The sequence below is a fragment of the Talpa occidentalis genome, unplaced genomic scaffold (assembly GCF_014898055.3).
Source record: "Talpa occidentalis isolate TD23 unplaced genomic scaffold, MPIMG_talOcc4v2.1 talOcc4.10, whole genome shotgun sequence".
Lineage (NCBI taxonomy): Eukaryota > Metazoa > Chordata > Mammalia > Eulipotyphla > Talpidae > Talpa > Talpa occidentalis.
In genome coordinates, this window is record NW_023600993.1 from 65,236,607 (window position 1) to 65,260,443 (window position 23,837).

A 23,837-nucleotide genomic window follows, 5' to 3' on the forward strand; every position below is an offset into this window, starting at 1 on the left:
TGGTAAACTAGAGGTGAACATGTCATTATGTTGTTATGATCCAGGTGATTGATCCCATAGTGACCCCCCCACGACCAGGCTGGTCTCAGCCCCAGCATGGGGGTTGTTCCATAATATTTGGTAGACTTCAGAGAAACCACTTGCTCCTGGCTTTTCTTTGTCGTGAAGTGTTCAATTGTATCCTTCTTGGCTGCTTCTCCATGGACACACACAGGTGTCCAGACTTCTGCTATCCAAATTCTTACCCCAGCCAGAGTGACCTACCTCCCACTGACCCCTGTCCTGGCACGTTGCCCTTGTCCTCTCTCTGCTTCTCCTGGTCTGCAGGCCCCACAACTGAAGTCTCAGCTCAAGTCTCAGAGGGGTCTTCCCTCACTTGACAGTGTTTACTGGGTACCTTCTGAGTGTGCCAGTGAGCTGGGGGTTGCAGCTGGGAGCAGAGCAGTTGTTAGGGGCTTTCAGTCTCATGGGGGAGGTTTTGTGCTTGTCCCATTGATAACAGAATTGGTGGGTTGGGGTGCTGCCTGTCACTACAGAGGGCCAACAAGCAGAGACAGGAATTGAATCTGTAAGAAGCAGTTTATTCAGAAACTGGCCAGCGATCTGAAAGAACAGCAGACATAACTCCCTGAAGAAACCATTCTGCCATCCTGTCTCAAGCTGGCCTTTTTATATCAAGTTAAACAAAGACAGTCATAAGCTACCAGCCCATCACACAGTTGATGTTTTTTTAATTGTCATGTTCAGTCCCCAAAACTTGGTATCAGCCTCACCATTATCTTGGCATTGCTACATCCTGGCCTGCTGAGCCTGCTTAATATCTGATGGTGTCCATGTCCAGCACTCCTTCAGGCTTCATTGGGCCAGGAATGTCAGTTTAATGCAAGAGTTTTAAAGAAAACAGGTCATTAGTCATACCATGTGTGGTGCAGCCTATGCTGGGTGTGTGTGTGTGTGTGTGCAGATTCCTATATGAGGTGTGGTGCCCTTCCCCTCCTCCATAGTCCCCTATTACCGGTATGGGGGAGAGATACACTACCAAATTTTATAGATGACGAAACTTAGACCCTCCCATGCAAACCATATACATGTGTGATAAAAGCTAAGGGAAGGTGTAGAAATGATTGACTCAGGGAAACCATTTGCTCTGGGCTTATCTTTGTTGTGAAGTATTCAATTGCTGAGGCAATCCACAGGACTATTCAGTTTTTCTACTTCTTCATGAGTCAGTTTTGATAATTGTGTTGTTTCTAGGAGTTCGAACCTTGGCTTTTTTGAAGAATCAAGGCCAGATATTTCGCAAAATGGTCTGCAGTTTGGGTGCCTGATTTCCCCATGATTACATTCAGCTGAAACATTTTAGGTGCAATTACTATCTGATGATATTGCATCCTCCTCAGCTTATCCTTTAGGTAGCTCCTTATTATTCCTTGTATCCAATAAAACGTTTTCCTTAGAGGAACATTTTCTATCTTTCTTAATAAATCCTTTAGAAATTCTTTTTTTATTATTAATAATTCTTTTTCTCACATGGAATGTAAACTGGTCCGGCCACTATGGAAAGCTGTTTGGAGGGTCGCCATGTGGGACCCTCGCCAGTGGCCGGGGATCAAACCGGCGCTGCAGAGGCTGCAGGCAGCTTTGCAGCCCAGCGCTCAACCACTGCGCCACCAGGGGAGGCCCATATATGTATACTTTTTAATTTTTCACTGAAGTGTTGGAAAAATATTTGTGCATGTACAATTAGAAGAACTTCAACAATTTGAACACACCTTTTACTAGCACCCAGAACAAGAAATAGCACTCCTTAAGCCCCTTAGGGAGAACCATTATTCTGACTTCTAACAACATAGGTTAATTTTTTTTTTTTTTTTTAAATATTAAATTTTATTTTTATATTCCCCCATACAATTGCAAACGCCCCATTCTGACCCCAATCCTTCCCCTCCCGCCCCCCACCCCCAAAAAGTGTCTCTGGTTCATAGTTTTTTGTTGATTTTGATTTTCACTTTCTTATATTCATTTTCCTGGTCCCTTATTTAAGTTTTCTAGATTCCTGCTATGAGTGAGACCATCCGGTATTTTTCTTTTTCTTTTGGCTTATTTCGCTGAGCATGATCCCTTCCAGTGCCATCCATGTTGCTGCAAATTGCATGTGTTTATCTTTTTTGAATGCTGAGTAATATTCCATGGTATATATGTACCACATCTTCTTGATCCAGTCATCTATTTTTGGGCATTTGGGCTGTTTCCAAAGCTTAGCTATTGTAAACAGTGCTGCTATAAACATAGGAGTGCAGGTGCTCTTTGGAATTGATGTTTCTGTGTCCTTTGGGTAAATACCTAGGAGTGGAATTGCTGGATCATATGGAAGCTCTATGTTTAGTAGGTCCAGAAATCTCCACACAGCTCTCCATAGTGGTTGGACCAGTTTGCACTCCCACCAACAGTGCACAAGAGTTCCTTTTTCTCCACATCCTCGCCAACATTTGTTGTTGCTAGTTTTTTTAATATGTGCCATTCTCACTGGTGTGAGATGGTATCTCATGGTAGTTTTGATTTGCATTTCCCTGATTACAAGTGATGTTGAACATTTTTTCATATGTCTGTTGGCCATTTGCATTTCCTCTTCAGAGAAGTTTCTTTTTAGCTCTTCTGCCCATTTTTTGACTGGATTATTTTCTTTGTTGTTGCTGAGTCTCATCAGCTCTTTGCAGATTTTTGTGATCAGTCCTTTATCATTAGTGTTGGGTGCAAAAATGTTCTCCCAGTTGGTGGGGTTTCTCTTTGTTTTTGTTATTGTCTCTTTTGCTGTGCAGAAGCTCTTTAATTTGATGTAGTCCCAGCTGTTTATCTTTCTCTTCACTATCACTGCTTTGGGTGATGTGTCTGTAAAGATGTCTTTGATGTGCAAATCCCGTAGTGTTTCGCCTATATTTCCTTCTATGTATTTTATGGTTTCAGGTCTTATGTCTAGTTCTTTAATCCATTTTGAGTTGATTTTTGTGTATGGTGTGAGGTAGTGGTCAAGCTTCATTCTTTTGCGTGTAGCGACCCAGTTTTCCCAGCACCATTTATTGAACAAACTTTCTTTGCTCCAATGCATAGTCTTTGCTCCTTTGTCAAAGATTAGTTGACCATAAATCTGTGGGTTTATTTCTGGATTTTCTATTCGATTCCATTGGTCTGTATGTCTGTTCTTGTTCCAATACCATGCAGTTTTGATGATTATGGCTTTGTAGTATAGTTTGAAGTCTGGGAGTGTGATGCCTCCATTTCCTTCTTTTTTTTTCAGTAGAGCTTTGGCTATTCGGGGTTTTTGGTGATTCCATATGAATTTCATCAATAATTGTTCTATTTCTTTGAAGAATGCCATTGAGATTTTGATTGGAATAGCATTGAATCTGTATATTGCTTTTGGTAGGATGGCCATTTTAATAATGTTTATTCTTCCAATCCATGAGCAGGGGATGTCTTTCCATTTCTTTGTGTCTTCTTCTATTTCTTTTAACAGTGTTTTATAGTTTTCTTTGTATAGGTCCTTTACCTCTTTTGTTAGATTTATTCCCAAATATTTGATTTTTTTTGTTTCGATAATAAAAGGGGTGGTTTTTTTTATTTCTTCTTCTTCAGATTTATTGTTTGTGTATAGGAAGGCTACTGACTTTTGCGTGTTGATTTTGTATCCTGCCACTTTACTGAATTGATTGATGAGTTGAATTAGTTTTTCTGTGGAGATTTTGGGGTTCTCTACGTATATTATCATATCATCTGCAAATAGTGATAGTTTGACTTCTTCTTTTCCTATTTGGATTCCTTGGATGTCTTTCTCTTGTCTTATTGCTCTGGCTAGGACTTCCAGTATTATATTGAAAAGCAGTGGTGAGAGTGGACATCCTTGTCTTGTTCCAGATCTTAATGGAATTGCTTTCAGCTTTTCACCATTGAGAATGATACTGGCTGTTGGCTTGTCATAGATGGCCTTTATGATGTTGAGGTATGTTCCTTGTATCCCAAGAATTTCAAGGGCTTTTATCATGAATGGGTGTTGCACTTTGTCGAAAGCTTTCTCAGCATCTATTGATATTATCATATGGTTTTTATATTTCTTTTTGTTGATGTGTTGGATAACGTTGATTGATTTTCGGATGTTAAACCATCCTTGTGCCCCTGGAATGAATCCAACTTGGTCGTGGTGAATTATCTTATGGATACATTGTTGGATTCTGATAGCTAAAATTTTATTGAGGATTTTTGCATCAGTGTTCATTAGGGAGATTGGCCTATAGTTTTCCTTTTTTGTGTTGTCCTTATTCGGTTTTGGTATTAGTGTAATATTGGCTTCATAGAACGTGTTTGGTATTGTCCCTTCCTTCTCAATTTTTTGGAAGAGTTTGTGAAGGATAGGCACTAATTCGTCTCTGAATCTTTGGTAGAATTCATTTGTAAATCCATCAGGTCCTGGGCTTTTGTTTTTGGGGCTGGCTTTTGTTTTTTTTTTGAGGTTTTTAATTACCATTTCAATTTCGCTGCTTGTAATTGGTCTGTTTAGGTGTTCTATTTCTTCTTTATCTAGCTTTGGGTGATTGTAGAGTTGTAGGAATTTGTCCATCTCCTCTAGATTGTTGAACTTGTTTCCATATAACTGTTCATAGTAGTTACTGATTATTCTTTTGATTTCTGCTGTGTCCGTTGTGATTTCTCCTCTTTCATTTATGATTCTGTGTATTTGTGCTTTCTCCCTTTTTCCTTTGTGAGCCTGGCTAGGGGTTTGTCTATTTTATTGATTTTTTCAAAGAACCAGCTCTTGGTTTCATTGATCTTTTGGATTGTTTTTTTAGTTTCAATTTCATTTATTTCTGCTTTGGTTTTTATTATTTCTTTTCTTCTACTGGTTCTGGGGTTTTTTTGTTGTTCTTTTTCTAGATCTTTGAGCTTCGAGATTAGGTTGTTTCTTTGAGTTCTTTCTTGTTTCTTGATGTGAGCTTCTATTGCTATATATTTTCCTCTTATTACTGCTTTTGCTGCATCCCATACATTTAGGATATTGGTGTCCTCCTTGTCATTCAATTCAAAGAATTTTTTAATTTCTTCTTTGATCTCCTCGTTAGTCCAGTGGTCTTCCAGTAATGTGGCTTTTAATCTCCATGAGGTAGGATAGTTCCTTGCCTTCTTTTTATGATTTATTTCTAGTTTGATGCCTTCGTGGTCAGAAAAGATGGTTGGTATGATTTCAATCTTGGTGTATCTGTTGATGTTTGTCTTGTGCCCCAGTATGTGATCGATCCTGGAGAATGATCCGTGTGCGCTTGAGAAAAATGTGTACTCCGTTTTTTTTGGGTTTAGTGTTCTATAGATGTCTGTTAAGCCCAAATGCTCTAGGTCCTTATTTAGAGCTTTAGTTTCTTTACTTATTTTTTGTCTTGTTGATCTATCCATTGTTGATAGTGGTGTGTTGAAGTCTCCCACTACATATGTGTTTTCTCTGATGTCTGTTTTCAGAGAGGACAACAGTTGTCTGATATATTTTGGTGCTCTTTCGTTTGGTGAGTATATGTTAATGAGTGTTATTTCTTCTTGAAGTATTGTCCCCTTAATCATAATGTAGTGACCATTGGGGTCTCTTTTTATTTTTTTGAGTTTGAAGTCTGTTTTATCTGATATAAGTATAGCTGTTCCTGCTTTCTTTTTTGGCCCATTTGCTTGTAGGATTGTTTTCCATCCTTTGACTTTGAGCCTATTTTTATCTTTTGTAGCTAAATGTGTTTCCTGGAGACAGCAAAAGGTTGGGTTTTGTTTCTTAATCCAGGCTGCAACTCTGTGTCTTTTTATTGAAGAGTTTAGTCCATTTACATTTAGAGTTAATATTGATATGTTAGCATCTGTATTTGCCATTATGTTTGTCTTTCCTTTGATTTTATTTATTTATTCTTTTAATAACTTTTTTTTTTTTGGTCTTCTTTCGTTGTTATTCGTCCCTCTGAGGTTCTGGCTTTAGGATTCCTTGTAGTATTTTTTGGAGTGGGGGTTTAGTCGCAATGAAATTCCGGAGTTTCTCTTTGTCTGGGAAGGTCCATATTCTTTCTTCATGGAGGAAAGAGAGCTTTGCGGGATAGAGTATTCTTGGTTGGCATCTGTTTTCTTGGAGTCTGTTGACTATGTCCCTCCACTCTCTCCTTGCCCGTAATGTTTCTTCAGAGAAGTCTGATGTCAGCCTGATTGGTTTTCCTTTGAATGTTATCTGTTTCTTCCCTCTTGTCAGCTTCATTATTTTTTCCTTGTCCTGGATTCTTGGGAGCTTTACTATTATGTGTCTTGCTGTGTTTTTCCTTTCGTCGTGGAAGTTTGGTGTTCTTCTTGCTTCTTGTATATCAATTTTCAGCTCCTTCTTCTCATTTGGGAAGTTCTCTTCAATTATATCCATGAATATTTTCTCTGTTCCTACATCTCTCTCCTCTCCTTCTGGAATTCCTATAACTCTTATATTTCCTTTCCTCATGGAGTCAGATAGTTCCCGAAGTCTTTCTTCATTCTTTTTCCTTCGTACTTCTCTTTCCTTTTCTGTTTTGGTTCTTTTTATTTCTGTGTCTTCAAGATTACTTATTCGTTCTTCCATTTCATCTATTCTGCTTTCATTGCTTTTCCCAGAGTTCTTTAGTTCCTCCATTAATTCTTTGATCTCCTGCATTTCTCTTACTTCCCTCTTTAGGGACTCAATTTCCTTCTTCTGATCTATCACTTTTTTAATCATGGCAATTTTAAATTCTCTTTCTGGAAGGCTCAGAAGTTCTTCCAAGTTGCTGTCGTTGCAATCTGGGGAGTGGTTTTCTTTTTGTGGTGTGCTTCTTTCCTGAGGAGTTTTTAGGTTGCGTGTGGTTCTTCTACTCCCTACTGTCTGTTTTCTAATTTGTCGTATGTGTTGGGACACTGTGTTGCTCGGACTGACTGACATCTTGGGTGAACTTCTCCGCTCCCCTCTGGCTCTTCCAGGAGCCATCTCTGTCTTCTGGGGGAGCTTTCTGCTGGTTTTAGGCAGTTTTTACTGAAGAAATGTCCCTGTTCTCAAATGGCGAAGCGGGATGCAGTCCCTGCGCCTCCGGTTTCAGGCACACTCTTCTGCGCACCCGGTCTGCCCCGGACGTGGGTGCCTGCTCCCTCTGTGGGCTCAGACTGCTGGTCGGAAGGGGCCTGGCGTGGAATAGCTTCCCGGCTGGCCACTGGGTCCTCCAGAAACCTTCTGCCCTTTTCAAGCAGTCTTAAGAAATGTCCTGTTTTATAGGGTGTTAGTGACTTTTTTTTCCTGGTCGCTAGGTGGCGCCAGAGATCTCTCCTATTGTCCTTGGGGGGCTGTTTTTCGCCTCCCCCCACCCCGTGGGACAGAGAACAGAGCGGGAATGGTAGGGTACACCTCAACAGCTTTGGGGTGCTGTGTCTGCCTTGTGCCCCACCGTCGTGGAGAAACCACGCCCCGAATTTTCGTGCCCCGGGTCTCAGTTCAAAGCCCTCAGTTCCAGGACGCGGGCTGTAGCCCAGTTCAGTGGCGCGGGAATGGCGCCTTTTGCACCGCTCCCGTGCCTGGGCGCCTGGTTCCTGCTCACTCAGGGAGGGACCTTCACCTCAGTGAGGACCTCCGCGCGTCTCCCCACAAGCCTAGGTCGTCTCCCCGCAAGCCTAGGTCGCAGGCGCGGGGACCTGGGCAGCCGCGATCCAGGTCTGCACTTGCTTTTCAAGCGCGCCGAGCGCGCCGCGTTTCCGCGCCAGCTTACCGGCAGCCCGGGCTGTGTGCGTGTCTCCCGGGGTCTTTGTTCTTCTCTAATGGCGCCCGGAGCCGTTCGCTCGCCGCCGCGGCGAATCCTGCAGGGTTCGCCTCAGCTCCCGTTCACGGGGTGTGGTGGCTGCAATAGTTCCTTTCCACTCACGGTCCCGCTTGCTGCGTCGTTTGTTCTTGTGGGCCGTTTTGGTTTGTTGTTTCCTCCTCTCTGCCGGTCGGAGAGTGCCGCCTCTGTGGGCGGGGGAGGGGAGCAGGGTTCTGCGCTTCCCTCCCTTCTAGTCCTCTTTTATGGCCACTTTCTTCTTCGGGCAGTTCGCTGGCGTCACCCGTTTATCTTCCGTGTCCCAGTTCTCACTGGGACCTGCCGCTTTTCCTCCCTATTCACTTTTTTTAATGGGAGATCTTACTCGCAGCGTCTCCTCGCCGCCATGTTGCTCCGCCCCCTAACATAGGTTAATTTTGCTGGGTTTTCTACTTTATATAAAAGAATCATGCAGTGTATACGCTCTGTGTCTGGCTTTCTTGACTCATGTTTGTGAGTCATCCATATTGTTGTTCGTTGTTATAGTTCAGTCATCAGTATTACTGTGGGGTGCTCTGTAGTGTGCTCCCAGTTCATTCATGCATTCATTGTGGATGGACATTTGAGTAGTTTCTACTTTTTAGCTATCATAAATAGTAGCTCTAAGAAAGTTCTTGAGGCATTTATGTTGGGATGTGCTTAAGAATGGTATGATTGGGTTGTAGACCATAGATGTGGTTTTCTTTTTATTTATCCTATTTAGAAAAATTGTGCCCCTTGAGTGTGTAGATTTGTGTCTTATGAAAAACTCTTAGCCATTATCCTTGTAACATTACCTCTCCTTTAACCATCCTCTCAACTTAGAAGTAACGATGTTATTAGATCTTTTCATTTTTCTTGCATTTCTCAGCATCCCTTTCAGATTTCCCATCTTCTTTTCCATGTCATATTATATGGACCCTTTTCACATCTGTTTTCCCAGTCAGTGATTCTTTCTTCAGCTGTGTCTAATCTGCTATGTAACCCACTCAGTGATTTTTATTTTGACACTGACATTTTTTTTTTCCCTAAAAATTCTATTTGGCCCTGTCTGATCATTTTTGATAGTTTCTTATTGCTGGTTCATTTTTTAATTCCCATCTTTTATTTATGTAAATATTTCATAATATTTATCTAAAGCTCGTGTCTGGAAATCATATCTAAGATTCCTACAGGATCTTAATACTTTTGTTTTTTGCTTCTGCTGACTGTCATGAGTGGCTTTTTTTCAGGTATGTCTTGGTGATCTTGTGAGCTCATGTTTATGTAGTGTTGATCTTTGGGAGTCCTAGGAACCATACTAGAGCATGCTCTCTGCAGAAAGGAAGTGTAATGCATGTGAAGAAAATTAGAAGCCTGTTAATCTGGGACCATTTTAACCTCCCTCCAGAGTACTGGTGTAATGCCCATGTCCACAGTACAGTCTCTTCTCACTGTTGATGGCAGTATTGTGAGTTATTGCCCAGGGTAACCCTATCTTTGTGTTGCTTAATGCTCACAGCTTTGTTTTCAGCTTCCAGGTTTTTCTCTTATTTGGGCCCATGGAGGTTTCCATTACTTCCGTGAGGACAATCACGTATTGTATGATAAGCTTTACAAGGTGCTAGTTCTCAGTGAATATGGGGGTGGGGTAGGACACCCCACTGGGGGTGGGGTAGGGCAATCTTCAGCTTCTCTGAACTGGAAATAGAACTACACACACGCACACACATGCACATGCACACACACACACCCTTGCCTTCACTCAATTTGTTTTCCATCCTGGAGCCAGAATAAGAGTTTCCAAACACAGACATGTGTTTCATTCTCCTGCTGGAAACCTTTCACTGATTTTATAATTCCCATGACTTTTATTTCTATTTGTCTTTAGTTTCTTGTGAAATAAAATTAAGTCATATTTATGCTTATGAAAGAGTTACTTTACTGATACTATAAGTATACTATATAAAGAAAACATAAATGAGATTATGTGCCTGACTCTGAGTGTTTTTACATTGAAAAAAATCAGAAGCTGATTCCAGATAGAGACCTATTGGGGGGAATAAGTGTCAACCAGACCAGTGTGTATTACAGATAAATTCTCTGGGCAGCAGTTATGGATTCAAAGCTGCCTCATGAGTGATCTTTATTGGTAAATTGCTCATCTGTCACTCACTGATGGTGTTAACTAAGCAGAGACTCTGTAGGAATTTCCAGAAAGTACAAGCAACTCCAGGCTGACTTCATTTGTTTAGTAGCTGTTCATACTGCATTTTTCCCATTAAGGATCCACCTCACATGAGTTCTTTTCATAAACTGATGTGGCAGTCTTCCTTAGTTTCTCTTTGGAGCATAGGGTGGTGAAGCAGTTGTTTGTGCATTTTGCCCTCTGATTCCTTGTGTTTTTCAATTCTGCTGGGGTGAATGTCCTTGCAGTAACCTGAGAGCTAACCCAGCATCATACATTGGTATCAGCTACAGGCACACCCATACCTGCAGGACAGGTCAACTGTCCACAGAAAGTGAACAGAACCAAGTCTGAATACATTAGTGAATTGTTGAGGTGTGACCATCTTATTTATTATACAAAATGATTATATTTAAATTCACTTAGAACAATTAAGATACATGTTTGAAATTAGAAGATGAAGTATAGCTTATGTTTTATAAGAAGGAAAAGAAAAATATACAAGATGAAAATAGACAATAGTTAATAATAAAACTATAACTCTGTTCTAGATACAGCATGTGGGAACTCTATGTCAACAAATTACCTCTACTTAATCTGATTGTCCAAATCAGTAAAATATGGGTGACTTAGTGCCATTCTGCCAGAAACTCATTTGTCTGAGTCTTAAACTAACATTTAAGCCATTTTCATCCAAGTTTTTGATGAAACTTGCTGATTTCCACTTGGGAAATCAGTTGTTTTTTTTTAATTGAGGTAATAAGGGCTTCCCTGGTGGTGCAGGGTTTAAGTCTTAGCACTATCAATCTATCACTAGCCACTGCAGTATGAGTTCGACCCCCTGCCAGGGAGCTAACCAAGATGGCAGCAGCAGACCACTCCTGTCATCCCCTTGCTGCTCCCCTTAGCAGTGTATTTCAGTAAATCTGCCTGTTCTGCTCCCTACTCTGTCTCTGGTAATTCCTCTCATCCCCTGCACCTCTGGCCTGTACCCCAGTTCTTCTATGCAAAATAAGTAAGTTGAGGTAACATTGATTTTCAACACTGCATGTGATTTAGGGGAATAAGTTCACACCTCCTCAGATGTATGTCACCAGTGGGACTGTTTTAGAAGTTAAGAAAGCTTTGTGTTCTGTGCCCTGCACCATCATCTAGGGAAGAGAGATGGAGACCACAAGATTGCTTTGACTTCAGCTCCAGATATCTGTGGAACGCCAAGGTGGATAGCTCCTGATCTCCCATACTTCTTTATCAATCTTTCATGCAGAACAGAGTTTGAGAGACTTTCTGAAGAAAACACGTTGTTGAAAAATGAGCTGGGGAGGATTCAGCAAGACCTTGAAGCTGCAGAAAGGATGAACAATACACAGAGGTGAGGCCCATACTCAGTGGTACCACCCAGACTAGGTCTGCAACACGCTTTGCTCTTTATGAAATAAGCATAGATGGTATTGCTATAAGAAGTGGGGAGTGTTTACACATTAGCCCTGTATTCTAGAAGTCCTTAATTGGGAGAGCGGTGCTGACCTCTGACTCTCCTTGACTGGCATGGAAAGGCTCCTTCCAGATGTGACAGCCACATCCATCCCCGGGCTCTCGGCCTCAGCATTATAAGAGTGTTTGCAAACTGATACAGCCAACACCGCAGTGCCCGCTTCAGCACAGGCTGCTGGTCTCTGAAGTCCATCTGCAAGCACTTCTCACCCCTGAAGAAATAGCCCATGTTATGTTTGGGGTGGGAGATGCAGCACTTTTTCTGGATTAAGCGGTGCTTTTGAGACTTTCTTGGGCAAGAGGAATCAGTTTACGTCCTAATGAGTTTCTGCTGCGCTTTTCTCCAAGTTTCACTACTGTTCTGTTGATGTCAGTGGTGGGAAGTGTGGATAAAAGAGGGAGGGGTGTGGAGACCTGAGGATTGAGGCAGAAGGGGACCTGGGGTATACCTACCTGCCTGTCCATGAGAGCTAGAGGGAGAGGAACAGGGGTGAATAAGCACCATGGCAGGAGAGAGAGTGTGTGCTGGGAATATAAGGTGTGATGGGGAGGATGAAGGAATACACAGTATTTCTGTTTTCACTACTGTGGCCTCATCCTCTCTCTATATCCACCCCAAATACGAAGATGAGCCCAGATGAGCTCAACTGTAAAATGCTGAAAATATGGTACTGATTTGATAGAATTGCCATAGTGATTAAAATATGGTATCTAGAGCAAGCAGCTAACAAATTATTGCTGTTACATTACAGGAATTCTGGAATCTAAAAATTTCTCCCTCTGGAAACTCTTTGTTCCCAATGTTTGTTGACAGGACTCCTGTGACAATAGATCTCGGAGGATTTAAGGCCATTTTGGTCTTTACTGTTGGGTGTGAATAGTTGTGCTTTGTGCTGAAAAATATTAATGCGTGCAATTGAGGAATGTCACGGAGAGCGTTTCCTCTGGTTCCATGGAGCAGGATGGGACTAGGACTATCATGGTCAGTGGCAGCAGCGGCAGCGACAGTGGTAGAGAACTTGACAGCAGTGGCTGCAGGCTGCCAGGAACAGGCGTGAGAGTCTGTGTGGCTCAGGCTCAGATCCAAGCTGCTGCTATTGTGATAGCCCGTGACTGAGAAAAGACAAACTGCTTGGTCAGAGTGATATTGTAAATTTTGCTTCTTCAACAGGCTGGAAATTGATGTTTTAAGGACAGACAAGGAAAAGGCCTGCTCTGCAGTGGAAGAACTCAAGAAACAGGTTAAGTATAGACACCTGGCATGAAGCTAGCGCCACTTCCTTTTCTCATTACTTGAAGGACAGAATTTTTTTTTTTTAAACAATTGTTTTTTTTTTTTTTCAAGATTTATCTATTTATTTATACAAGCACTGGGTACAGTCAGAAGCGTGGGAGGGTGAGAGAATTCACCAGAGCCAGAGCGTGGAGCAGAGCAGGCAGCAGGACCGAAGTACACTGTTGAGGGGAGCAGCGGGCACGGCAGGAGGGGTCCGCGTGCTATGTGGGACCCTCCTCCGGTGGCTGGGGAGCAGCCGGGGATCAAACCGGTGCTGCAGAGGCAGTGGGCAGCTTCGCAACCCAGCACTCAACCGCTGCGCCACCGGGGAGGCCCAGGACTGAATTTTTTTGAGATATGAGAGTGAGTTGCTGACCCATCAGCCCCCCACCACACCCCCAAAATCAGGGCGTTACCATATTCAGTATCAGAATCATGGCATTTAATCTCCTTCAATCAGTCTTTTCTTGATGTCTAGGACCGAGGCACTTTTGAAGATCACAAGTGATTATTCTTTGGGAAGTACTTTAACTTGGTTTGTGTGATGTTTCCTTGTTAGATTTAGATGATGTGTCTTTGGCAGGAAGATCAAGAAATGATGCTATGTTCTCATTTCATCCGGCCTGGGGATGCCATGATTTGACCCATTACTTGTAAGGTTGACTCTTGGCTAGGTGGCGTTCTCACAGTTAAGTTACTTTTCCCTTTATAACTAATGAGTATTTTATGGGAAGTTACTTTGACATTCTGATAAGTGTCTTGTTCTTCATCAAACTCTCATTCATTTAATTTAGCATATTGTGTTTCTTGGTGAAGTTGATTATTACTATGGAGGTGGCTAATTGGTGACTAAGCCCATCATTTTTAAAATTCATTATATTTATTAATTGGTTCTAGTAGAAGGAGGAATTTTCTCCTGTCCATTTCCTCATTTATAGCATTATTTTACAATCACAGATTGCTGTTTTATTCATTGAGTTATGTTACCATCAGTACTTATTTGATGCTCCCAGATTTTGCCAATGAGAACCCCTTCAATGTGCTTTCTGCGCCCTTTGGGCAGGCCCTGATCACTCTTGAAGCACTCCCTTACTTTCTGGTATCCCAAGACGTTCCAGGTTCAACTGATAACTTGCCTTGTCCAGTCCTGGAGTCAGTCATTTCTCCACCCAACATCACAGGCATAATTCTAGTTTCTCCCTTTCTGTATTTGTAACTCTAACTGTTAGAAGCCTGGTTTCCATCTTCTTCAGTATATTTGCTTATTATGGGATCAGTTTCCCTTTACCCCAGGTATAACTGCCCTTCCCACTATGTCTCTGCACTGACACTCACACTGTTCCCCCCACCTCCCCCATCCCCAGGCATAGATATCTTCATACTCGGCCTCACATAATGACTTTTAGACTGAAGTATTAAGGATCAAACACCAAAGCTGGGATATATTACATTTTATTTTTAATTGAAATTGTTATTGATAATCACAGTCCTTTATATATTTACTTTGTCCAGTTTTCCTCAATTTAACATTTTGCAAAACTATAGAATAATATCTGTAGTAGTCTACACAGGCCACTATAACAGAATGCCTTTGACTGAAAGACGTAAACAAGAGACATTTAGACATTTATTCCTCAGTGTTGGCAACCAGGAGATCAAGGCATAGGCTGAGTCAGTTCCTTCCGAGGCCTCTCTCCTTAGTGTGTCGCTGCCCTGTGCTCTGTCTTCACCTGGGATTTCCTCTGCACACATCTGGGTCCTAAACTCTTCTTATTAGGACACCAGTCATAGTGGATTAGCGTTCACTCATGACCTCTTTTTATCCCTTTAAAGACCCTATCTCCAAATACAGTTAGATTCTGAGGTATTAGAGGTTAGGGCTTCAAATAAACATATGACTTGTGGGGGAGGGGAGGCCATAAATCAGCCTATAACCTAACAAGTATAACAAAGCTGTGGACATTAATAAAATCCATGGACCTAGTTTAGATTTCCCCATGTTAAATATGTATATGAAGTTCCATAGCTTGCCCATGTTGGTTCATATATTCAACTACCACCAAACAATTTCAATTTTCATGTTGCTTTTTTATAATCATACCCCACTTCTTCTGCCCACCTACTCCCAACCCAAACCTTGTCAGCCACTAAGCTGCCCTTCATTTCTAAAATTGTGTCATTTCAAACTATTCTATAAAAGGAATCATATAGAATGTAACCTTTCGGATTGACTTTTCTTACCTGTCGGAATTTCCTGGACATTCACCCAAGTGTTGCTATATCAACCCTTAGCTTCTTTTCATGCTGAATGTTATTCTGTGGTACTGGCGTCACACCTTTTGTTCGCCTTTTAAAGGACATCTGAACTGATTCCAGTTTTTAGCTAATATAAATACATCTGCTATGAACATTCCTGTGAAAGTTTTTGTATGAACTTGAGTTTCACCAGGGTTAATGTCCAAAAGTGCCATTGCTGAGCTGTATGGTAGTTACATGTTTTGTTATATAAGAAGCTGCAAAACTCTTATCCAGAGAGGCTGGAACAGTTCACATCCCCACCAGGAGTGTGTGCCCAATCCATTTTTTCCTAGCCTGATGCAGCACCCTGCAGGCATTGGGTGTTGTCACTGTATTTTCTTTTAGCCATTCCCCTAGATGTGTACCAAGACAGAAAGGCCAGAGAGACTAGCGTTGGCTGTCCCCTTCTCTCGTGTTGGTTGTGCTCAGCTAAAGTATTTACCCCGGTGCTCCCCCTCACTTCAAAGCCATCCCTGCCTTACCTGCTCAGGCTGCCAGGCACAACACCACAGCTTGGGGCTTGAACGACAGAGATTTATTCCTCACAGTTTGGCGCCAAGTCCAACATAGAAGTGTTTGTGATTTGACTCCTGGTAGAGGCGCTCTTTTCAGCTAGCAGCCCCCCTTCCCCACTCCCCACGCCCACCCACCCCCAGCCCCTGTCCCTTGCCAGCCCTCTTCCAACCCCTCCTCCCCACCAAGGTGGCTTGCTTTGGGAGAGGGGTGTTGCTCTTCATTTTCTCCTTATAAGGCCACCTATCAGATTAGGACTCCATCCTGGCGCCTCATTTAACTGTAATTGCCTGCTAAAAACCCCCTCACCTGAGGGGAGGTCTTCATCTTGTGAATCTGGGGGGACACAATTCAGGCCATAGCATTCCCTTTTCCACCTTCTGACTGTAAGGGAAGAGGATAGTATTGCCTTGGGGACTGGAAATGAGGGGGTTCTTCTCTGATTTAAACTACAAGAACTGGGGGCCTCCCTGGTGGCACAAGGGATTAAGCACAGCACTATGAAGCTATCAGCAGCCTCTGCAGCATGAGTTGGATCCAGGCCAGTCAGGAAGCTACCCACATAGTGTAGCAGAAGTCTCCTGTCTTGCCCGCTGCTCCCCTCAGCAGTGTATTTCAGTCAGTCTGCCTGTTCTGTTCCCCCCTCTGTTTCTGGTGAATCCTCTTTCTATCTCTCTGTCTCTCTGTCTCTCTGTCTCTCTCTCTCTCTCTCTCTCTCACACACACACACACACACACACACACACACACTTGTACCATACAGGTAACTGGCCTGTACCTCAGTTCTTATATGCATAAATAAATCTAAAAAACTAATAAATAAATGATGAGAACTTCGAGTATTAGGAGAACCCGATGAGACGGACTCAGGAAGACTGACTGCCAGGGTGCTTTAAGTGCAGCCGGTCCAATTCAGCTCCTGCATTGGCCCTTACAGCCCAGGCTTCCCTTTCTGTTGCAGGCACCAGCTGTGTGCTCTTGGCCAGCTGGGATTCTCTTTGGCTCGCTCTCTAATTTTCAGAGCCTTGATTTGCCCTGTGACCTCAGTTCTCAATGGATTTTCAGGTGACTCAGCTTTTTTTCTTGTTGGCAGAATGGGAGTGATGACTTCCAAGCACTTCGTAAGCCAGACCAGGAACCAGAAAGAGTATTATGTCTTTGATTGAGGTTTCTGCATGTTCACTGATAGTGCATAGAATGACAGGGGGGTTCTGCATGTTCCTGCAGGGGGTTTCTGCATCCTGCCACCTTGCTGAACTCGCTGTAGAAGTGTTTATGCCACCTTTCACTTCTCTGCTCAGTTCCTGGGTCTCCAAGGCAGTGCTCTCCCTTCCCTCACAGGACCGCTGAGAGGTTTTTGCCTAGAGACTGCTGGCTTGTCTTGGCTCCCAATCCCGGGTGTTCATTTCCATGGAGATGAAAAGTTTAGACTCCGTTTGTCTGAGGACCAGCTTTTTATGTAAATGAGCCATCTGGCCCTTTCTGGGCCCAGATTGGGCCTCACTGCTCCTCTTGCCAGCTTCACTCCAGGACACATTTGTCATGGCTTAGAGGTAGCCATTTGTTTTCTTTCCCCCAGGTCTTTACCATGGAAAACTTTAAACACACTGAAAAGTGCACTGATCACCCACATACCACAACCTGATTTGCATTTTTAACATTGCCATCTGTACTAAGTTATTTGTTTATGTCTGTCAATATTTGTGTGTGTGGGTGTGCATATGTTCTGAATCATTTGAAGATAAGTTATAGATAGGAGACTCCTAAAATATTTCAGCAGGCATCTCCTACGAATGAATGCTTCTTCTAACCACAGTACTGCTCATACCTAAGAAATGTAATTTTAACTACCTATTATTATCCACTATTCAGAACATATTCACATTTCCCTAATTATTCAAAAATGTCTTATGTGATCAATTGTTGAACCTAGGTTCCGGCTAAGATTGATGTATTACATTGAATTATTGATGTCGTTTCAAACTTACTGGCATAAAACAGTGACTTCCTTGTGCTCGGAGGCTGGGGGTTACGAATCAGACAGGACATGACCTCTGATCTTAAGGACCCCCTGGAAGGTGCCAGCCTCTGACCTCACCTAGGCAGTCACCCTATTTCACCCCCACCAAGTCCCTGCAGAGCCACAAGGAGGGACGAATCTCCTCTTGGTGGGCGAGTGTCCAGATCTCACTGCACAAAGGTGACGTGAGATGGAAGATGCTGTTGAGAAGACCTTTCAAATATAGGGCCTGCTGCGAAATGTCCTTTTCATCTAGAACATGGATTTCCCCCCACCATGACTGGCTTTTTAAAGAGACCTGGTGATGGTGTCCTAGGTCACCCCACCTTCTGGATCTATCCAGCTGTTTCCTGACAGTGTTATTCAGCCTGGTCCTCTGTGCATTGTTTTTCTTATTAACTGGAAATTAAGCCCAAAGGCTTGATCAGATTCAGAATAAACTTTTAGCACAAATACCCATTTGTTTTAAAATGTGCCCAGGAGACGACTACTAACATCTCAACTTGACTTTTGCAATAAAGCCCAGATGATAGCAAGTTAAAAATTACAGCGGTGGTGGCATCTCCCAACACGGTGCTCTTAGTGGGCAAAGCAGTCCCTGAGGCGTGATCTGCTGCAGCTCATCACCTTAGTCTAATCCCAGGAATAGAGTTCTCGTGTTTATTACATTTATTGTGAAAATTAACATTGCTTTTTGATATCAATACACATTTAGCTTGTCCTCTGAGGATAGTCATTAACTACCAGAAACAAAATCTTCCTTCAACAACTGGGATGAACAAAATTGCTGATATTCTTCTGTTCATCTTTAGTATTAAAAGGTTTTGTTTGGAAATGATTGCAGACTTACGGTGCAGGGAACCCCTAGTGAATCACTGTTAAAGGGAGCGAGAGTGACGGGCTATATTTGTCAAAAATGTCAGTGTGGTAAAAGCCACTGATCTGAGAAGGCCAGAGTATGTGACAAGTAAAGGCTCTGCCTGACCCTGGTCAGCACATGTGCTCCAAAGTCGCTGCTGGCCCAGTTGACCCAACCTGAACGTGTGTGGTACACCGAGGGTCACATCCTGATGTCAGAAATTCTGCAGCCTCTCTTGAGGAACCACATATTGCGGCCTGGGACTCAGCAAAGCCCCTTGCAGGCATGTGCGCGCAAGCACCAACCACAGCAGGGGGAGATGCATCAGCTAGGGTCTGGGTAAAAGTTGCATATTCCCTGCAACAGTCTCGAAACTGCCCCGTAAGTCTGTAATCATTTCCAAACAAAACCTTTTAATACTAAAGACAAACAGAAGAATATCAGCTATTTTGTTCATCCCAGTTGTTGAAGGAAGATTTTGTTTCTGGTAGTTAATGAAATCAAGACTATCCTCAGAGGACAAGCTAAATGTGTATTGATATCAAAAAGCAATGTTAATTTTCACAATGAATGTAATAAACACGAGAACTCTATACCAGCCATGATTGCTGTGAGCTTTTGCTATGGTGGAAAAACCTCTTCACCCTCAGTTCTGTGGCAATTTACAAAGAAAATAAGAAACCATGATGAGAAAAATATATGGACTTGTTAAGCTTGAGTTACTCTAAGTTGAAACAACTTCAGGGTGCCTTTTTTTGCTTATCAAACCCTCAGAAACACAAAATCATTGTTATCACCCACCTGGAAAAGAGGGGCAAGTGTGCATGACCAATGCATGTTCAAAAACATAAGCTTTTCATCTTTTTTTTGACTCTTTTTGCTGTAGAGTCAGAAATGCAGGGATGAATTGTCCCAGCTCAGCCACAGGGTCCTTCAGTTGGGAGAGGAGGCCTCTGTACACCAGGCTCAAAATGAGCAGAATCAAGTCACCATTCAGCTGCTAACACAGAGACTGGAAGAGAAAGGGCACCAGGAGCAGCTGCAGGTGAGTGGCAGGACAATCTCTTGGCCTCTGAGAGGTGGGGGCTTAGGGGAGGGGGAGGTGTGGTAGGGGCATCAAGGAACCAAAAGCAGATCAAGAAGGCACCTGCAGGTAAAGTGAGGATTTCACAGGAAGCCCTGGAAACAAGTGACTTTAAGCAGTCTTTGCAAATTCCTGGTATCTAGAAAGTAGCAAAAAAGGAATAAAATCCTGGTGATGGTAGATTAATTGGTACAGTGACAGTTTGGTAAAATATATATCAAGAGTCTTAAGAATGCCCGTGTGCTCTGGCTTCGTAATTATGATGGGAATTTTATCAGACCATTGTGGAAAGGCTGAGCTGGAAGTATTTTCATTGCTGTGATATTTATAAGAGTAAAACCGAATTGAAATCGGCATGAATTATCAACAGTATTAATGAGTCAGTAAATTATGATGTCACCATTAAAAAAACATGTTTTTAAACAATATTTAATGTCATGGGGAAATACTCAAGTCGTGATATGAGCTGAGCACACAGAGTGGGTGAGTCCAGCCAAGAGGAATCCTCATGTCAGGGAAAGGCTGAGACTACCACACGGTGTCGGGAATGTCCTTGAGCTGCTAGGGTCGTGGATCATTTAAGTTTTATAAATTTTGCTTTCCTGTAATTTCTGAAGTTTCTGCATTAAACATATCAGGCTGCTGAGATATATTTTATATTTGTGAAACTAATTTTTTTTTTAAAACAGGGTGACCAAATCCAAAAACTTGAACTTGAACTTGAACAGGTGAATCAGGAATGTCAGAGTCTAAAGTGGTCACAGTCACAGCTGAGAAAGATCCTTGAAGAAAGCCAAGACCAGGTGGGTGTGCATGATGGCCAGAGGCTGGGCCCTGGCCTGGGAGGAAAGTCAGTGCAATTTACTTTTTTTTTTTAAAGATTTATTTATTTTTATATAAGAGCTGGGGTACAGGCCAGACGCGCGGGAGGGTGAGAGGATTCACCAGAGACAGAGCAGGGAGCAGAACAGGCAGACTAACTGAAATACACTGCTGAGGGGAGCAGCAGGCGAGACAGGAGTGCTCTGCTTCGCCATGTGGAATGCTTGCCGGCTGGCCGCGCTGCAGAGGCTACGGACAGCTTCACAGTGCAGTGCTCAACCACCTGCACCACCAGAAAGTCCCACATTTTAAAGCTGACAGAGGTTAACAGGCCCACCCCAGAGAGGTTAACAGGCTGACCTGAGGGCATAGCCAGGTATGTAATAGCCAGGACTGGTCACACCTAGTCAGGAATTGGGTTGATCTTAAGCAAACCATGTGCAGAGGTATGCCTTTGTTTACTCAGGAGAGAATGTCTGTCAGCAGGCAGTTCTTTTGGGTGTGCCCTTGGGACAGGAGAGCCAAGGGAAAGCACTGAGTGACTTCTGAGGAGGGGAAGAGATGTCAGATCCAAGGCCATGGGGCAGAGTAGTCTCTTTGTTCCCTTTGATACCTATTTATATGCGCACAATGAAGCCCTGTGACCTCTCATGTTTCCTGTTCCTGCTTTTATCCAGTCCCCACCTCAGGCTGGAGTGATTCAGAGACACAGGTAGGGAGCTCATGGTAAGGGACAAACCAATGTGAGCAGGGCAGGCTAAGCAGGGACCTCAGGGTGCCCTGATACTGGAGGGGGTTAATGCTCAAGACTGTGTGGCAGGTATGTGTCGGGGAGGTGCCCTCAGGGCTGAGTACCCAGGGTGAACTCAGACACAGCACTCAAAGGGTCAGAGGCCTACAGGGAGGAAAGAGGGGGATGGGTGAGGTGGCCTCAATGTGGTGGGGAAGGGGTCTCTAATCTACACACCTCCCACTGTTGAGCCTCTTTGTGTCTATTTCCCTGACCAACTGTTGGCCCCATAGCTGAACTTGGCCCTGGTGGCCCAATGTAAGAAGTCACTTTCCGGGTGCCCAAGGAGTCAGCCTGGGCACTGGACACAGGGCTAACTGCTGTTCTGTCCAGGTCTCCAGGGGATTTGCAGCCTTCCCCTGCAAGCAAGCGTCTTCCTAGATGTGCCTCTGTATATTGGGGGTGCCCCTCTCCATCTTTAAGTTTGAAAGGATCCTTTAAGTTTGAAAGGAACTTGCCAGCTTGAACCTATGGGGCTGAGGGGTCAGATCCAGCCGAAAAAGCCTGTCAGTACAAGCACAGGAGCTGCAGGGACCAGGCCCAGCACCCAGCTGTGGCCCAGGCAGAAGAGACATACAAAAGCAGTCCTGTTGGGCTGTGACTTAGAGAAGGACCCCCAGAACCGCACCGATGGAAGTTTGTGTGAGGAACTAGACAAGATCAAGGGTAATTAGGAAGCTCTGGGTGTCTGTGAGGGTGGGCTGTGTGGGAAGGAAGTTGCTGTTGTGGGTGCATCCCTGGGTGGCTCCAAGGAGGAACGCCCAGAAGGTGACGGCCAAGCAGGTCAAACAGGTAGGTGTAAGCAGTGAGCACCTCAGGTGGGGCCCTGGTAGGTCCCTCTCAGGGACTTCACAGGAGCTCAGAAAGCAGGGTGTGGACCGGCATAGCCCTGAGTCACAGGCATTTGGAGAACCCCTGCATGGGTCTTTATGGCAGTAGCAAATAACTCCAAGACTTGGTGGCCTAGAGCACCCTTTGCTATTATCTTTCATGATCTGTTGGCTGAATGGCATGACTGGGCCCTTCTTACTTGGTGTCAAAACAGTCAGGACTGGGGCCATCTGAAGACATGACTTGGGGGCAGGGAGCCTCTTTGAGGGCTCGCTTGCAGGCTGACACGTGAATGGGACTGGGGGCCCAGTGGTACTGTCATCCCACACCTGCCTGAGTAGTGTGGAGTTCTCATGGGGTGGCATCAAGGCCCTGAGGGTGGCAGTCGGCAAGCACCCTAGGAGGAGCAGACTGCCAGCTTCTCAGGACTATGCCTGGGAGTTTGAGTGTCACTCTCACCTCATTCTGTCATCCAGCCTGGATTCGAGGGGACACAGTCATGACGGGGGTGGGGGCAGTGGCAAGAGAGCAAAGAATAAACCTGCTTGGTTGGCAGGAAGAGCCAATGGCTGCCTGAGAAGCTTGCACTTAGCAGTGACCCAGTGCCTGGAACCAAAGCCCCTCATTTCCTGGCTGTGGGTGACCCAGCACCCTTGTGAAAGTTACCCACTCCGTGACAGTGAAGCATGGGTCTTGGAACTTGGCCAACCTCTAGCTCAGCTTACTTTCACTAAGAGAGAGATGGATGGCACCCAGGAAGAATTCTGTTCCATGGTGCACAGCCCTCCCCTGGGTAGACAGTGGGCACCACAGAGAGTTCAGAGTGGAGGGGTGGCCACAGAAGGTGACAGCAGAAGTGTGGCAAGGAGCCAGGTTGGAGCAGAGTGCCTCCTGGAATGGACAGATGCTCTGCTCTCTGAGTCAGCACCTGGGACAGGCTCAGCCCCAGCTGGGGTGACTGCAGTGACCTCTAAAGCGGGACAACTGGGAAGAGGCCACATTTGGGGAGATAGCTTAGCTCTGGTTCTTCTAGCTCTTTCCTTCTCAGGGTGGCACCCAGCCAAGAGAACAGCCATGGTTATAGCAGTTCTCTGCTATAACCCAGAGATGTAGGGATTGTTGACTGTTGGAACCTAGGATGGGGGTTTGCAGCCTCTCTCACCAGCCTCTCTCCAATGGTGCATTGACTTCAACCTGCCCTGTCACTCCTGATGAAAACACTCCCTTCCACATCTGTGGGGTGTTTGAGGGCAGATGCAGTGCCAAGGAGTCTGTATTCTTGATGAAACCTCCAGAGTCAGTGTGATTTAAATCATGTTTTGACCTTACTTCCCAATTGCTGAATAAAGAATTGCCCATGTCATGTCCAGTTCAGGAATGGCTGTGCAGCGTAACTCCGGGGAGCTCTGTGCCATCCTCCATGGTTGAAAAACAGTTGCTGCCCCTCACTCCACAACCCCCAACATTCACAGTGAGCCTGGGCCTCCTGAGTGTAAACCCTCCACTTATAAGAGAAAATTACAACTCACAGCCTGCACAGATTATCGTTTCAAAAGAATTAGATTGCAGTGCAGTCTGCTGATCCTCCCATAGAGCCAACGTGAAATCTCGGCGTCAGGACAGCAAGGAGCAGCAGGAGGGAAAGGAAGGTGGTAGACCATGAGGTCGGGAAGATAGCAGAGGCCAGTGTGCCAGGCACTGGGCTAGGCATTCAGAGATCTAGAAAAAGGAAAAAGTCACTGTCTGAGCAGCAGGATACAGTGGCTCAGCATGGACACAGATTGGGATCCTGGTCCCATTACCTCCCAGCTGGGTGACCTTGGGCCAGTTACTTTACCTCTCTGTGCTTCA

At 44.1% G+C, this 23,837-nt stretch overlaps 1 protein-coding gene across 6 annotated transcripts in view; it reads left to right on the forward strand.

Moving 5' to 3' along the window:
• Window positions 1-23,837, forward strand: part of NINL (ninein like) — a 155,538-nt gene that overhangs the window by 127,541 nt on the left and 4,160 nt on the right. For 5 of the 6 annotated variants that reach the window (XM_037493573.2, XM_037493581.2, XM_037493563.2 and 2 more), the window contains 4 exons: window positions 11,267-11,371; window positions 12,665-12,734; window positions 19,346-19,504; window positions 20,233-20,346. In XM_037493573.2, the coding sequence (XP_037349470.1) occupies window positions 11,267-11,371; window positions 12,665-12,734; window positions 19,346-19,504; window positions 20,233-20,346 (448 nt within the window). The other variant, XM_054695902.1, reaches the window with a different exon arrangement.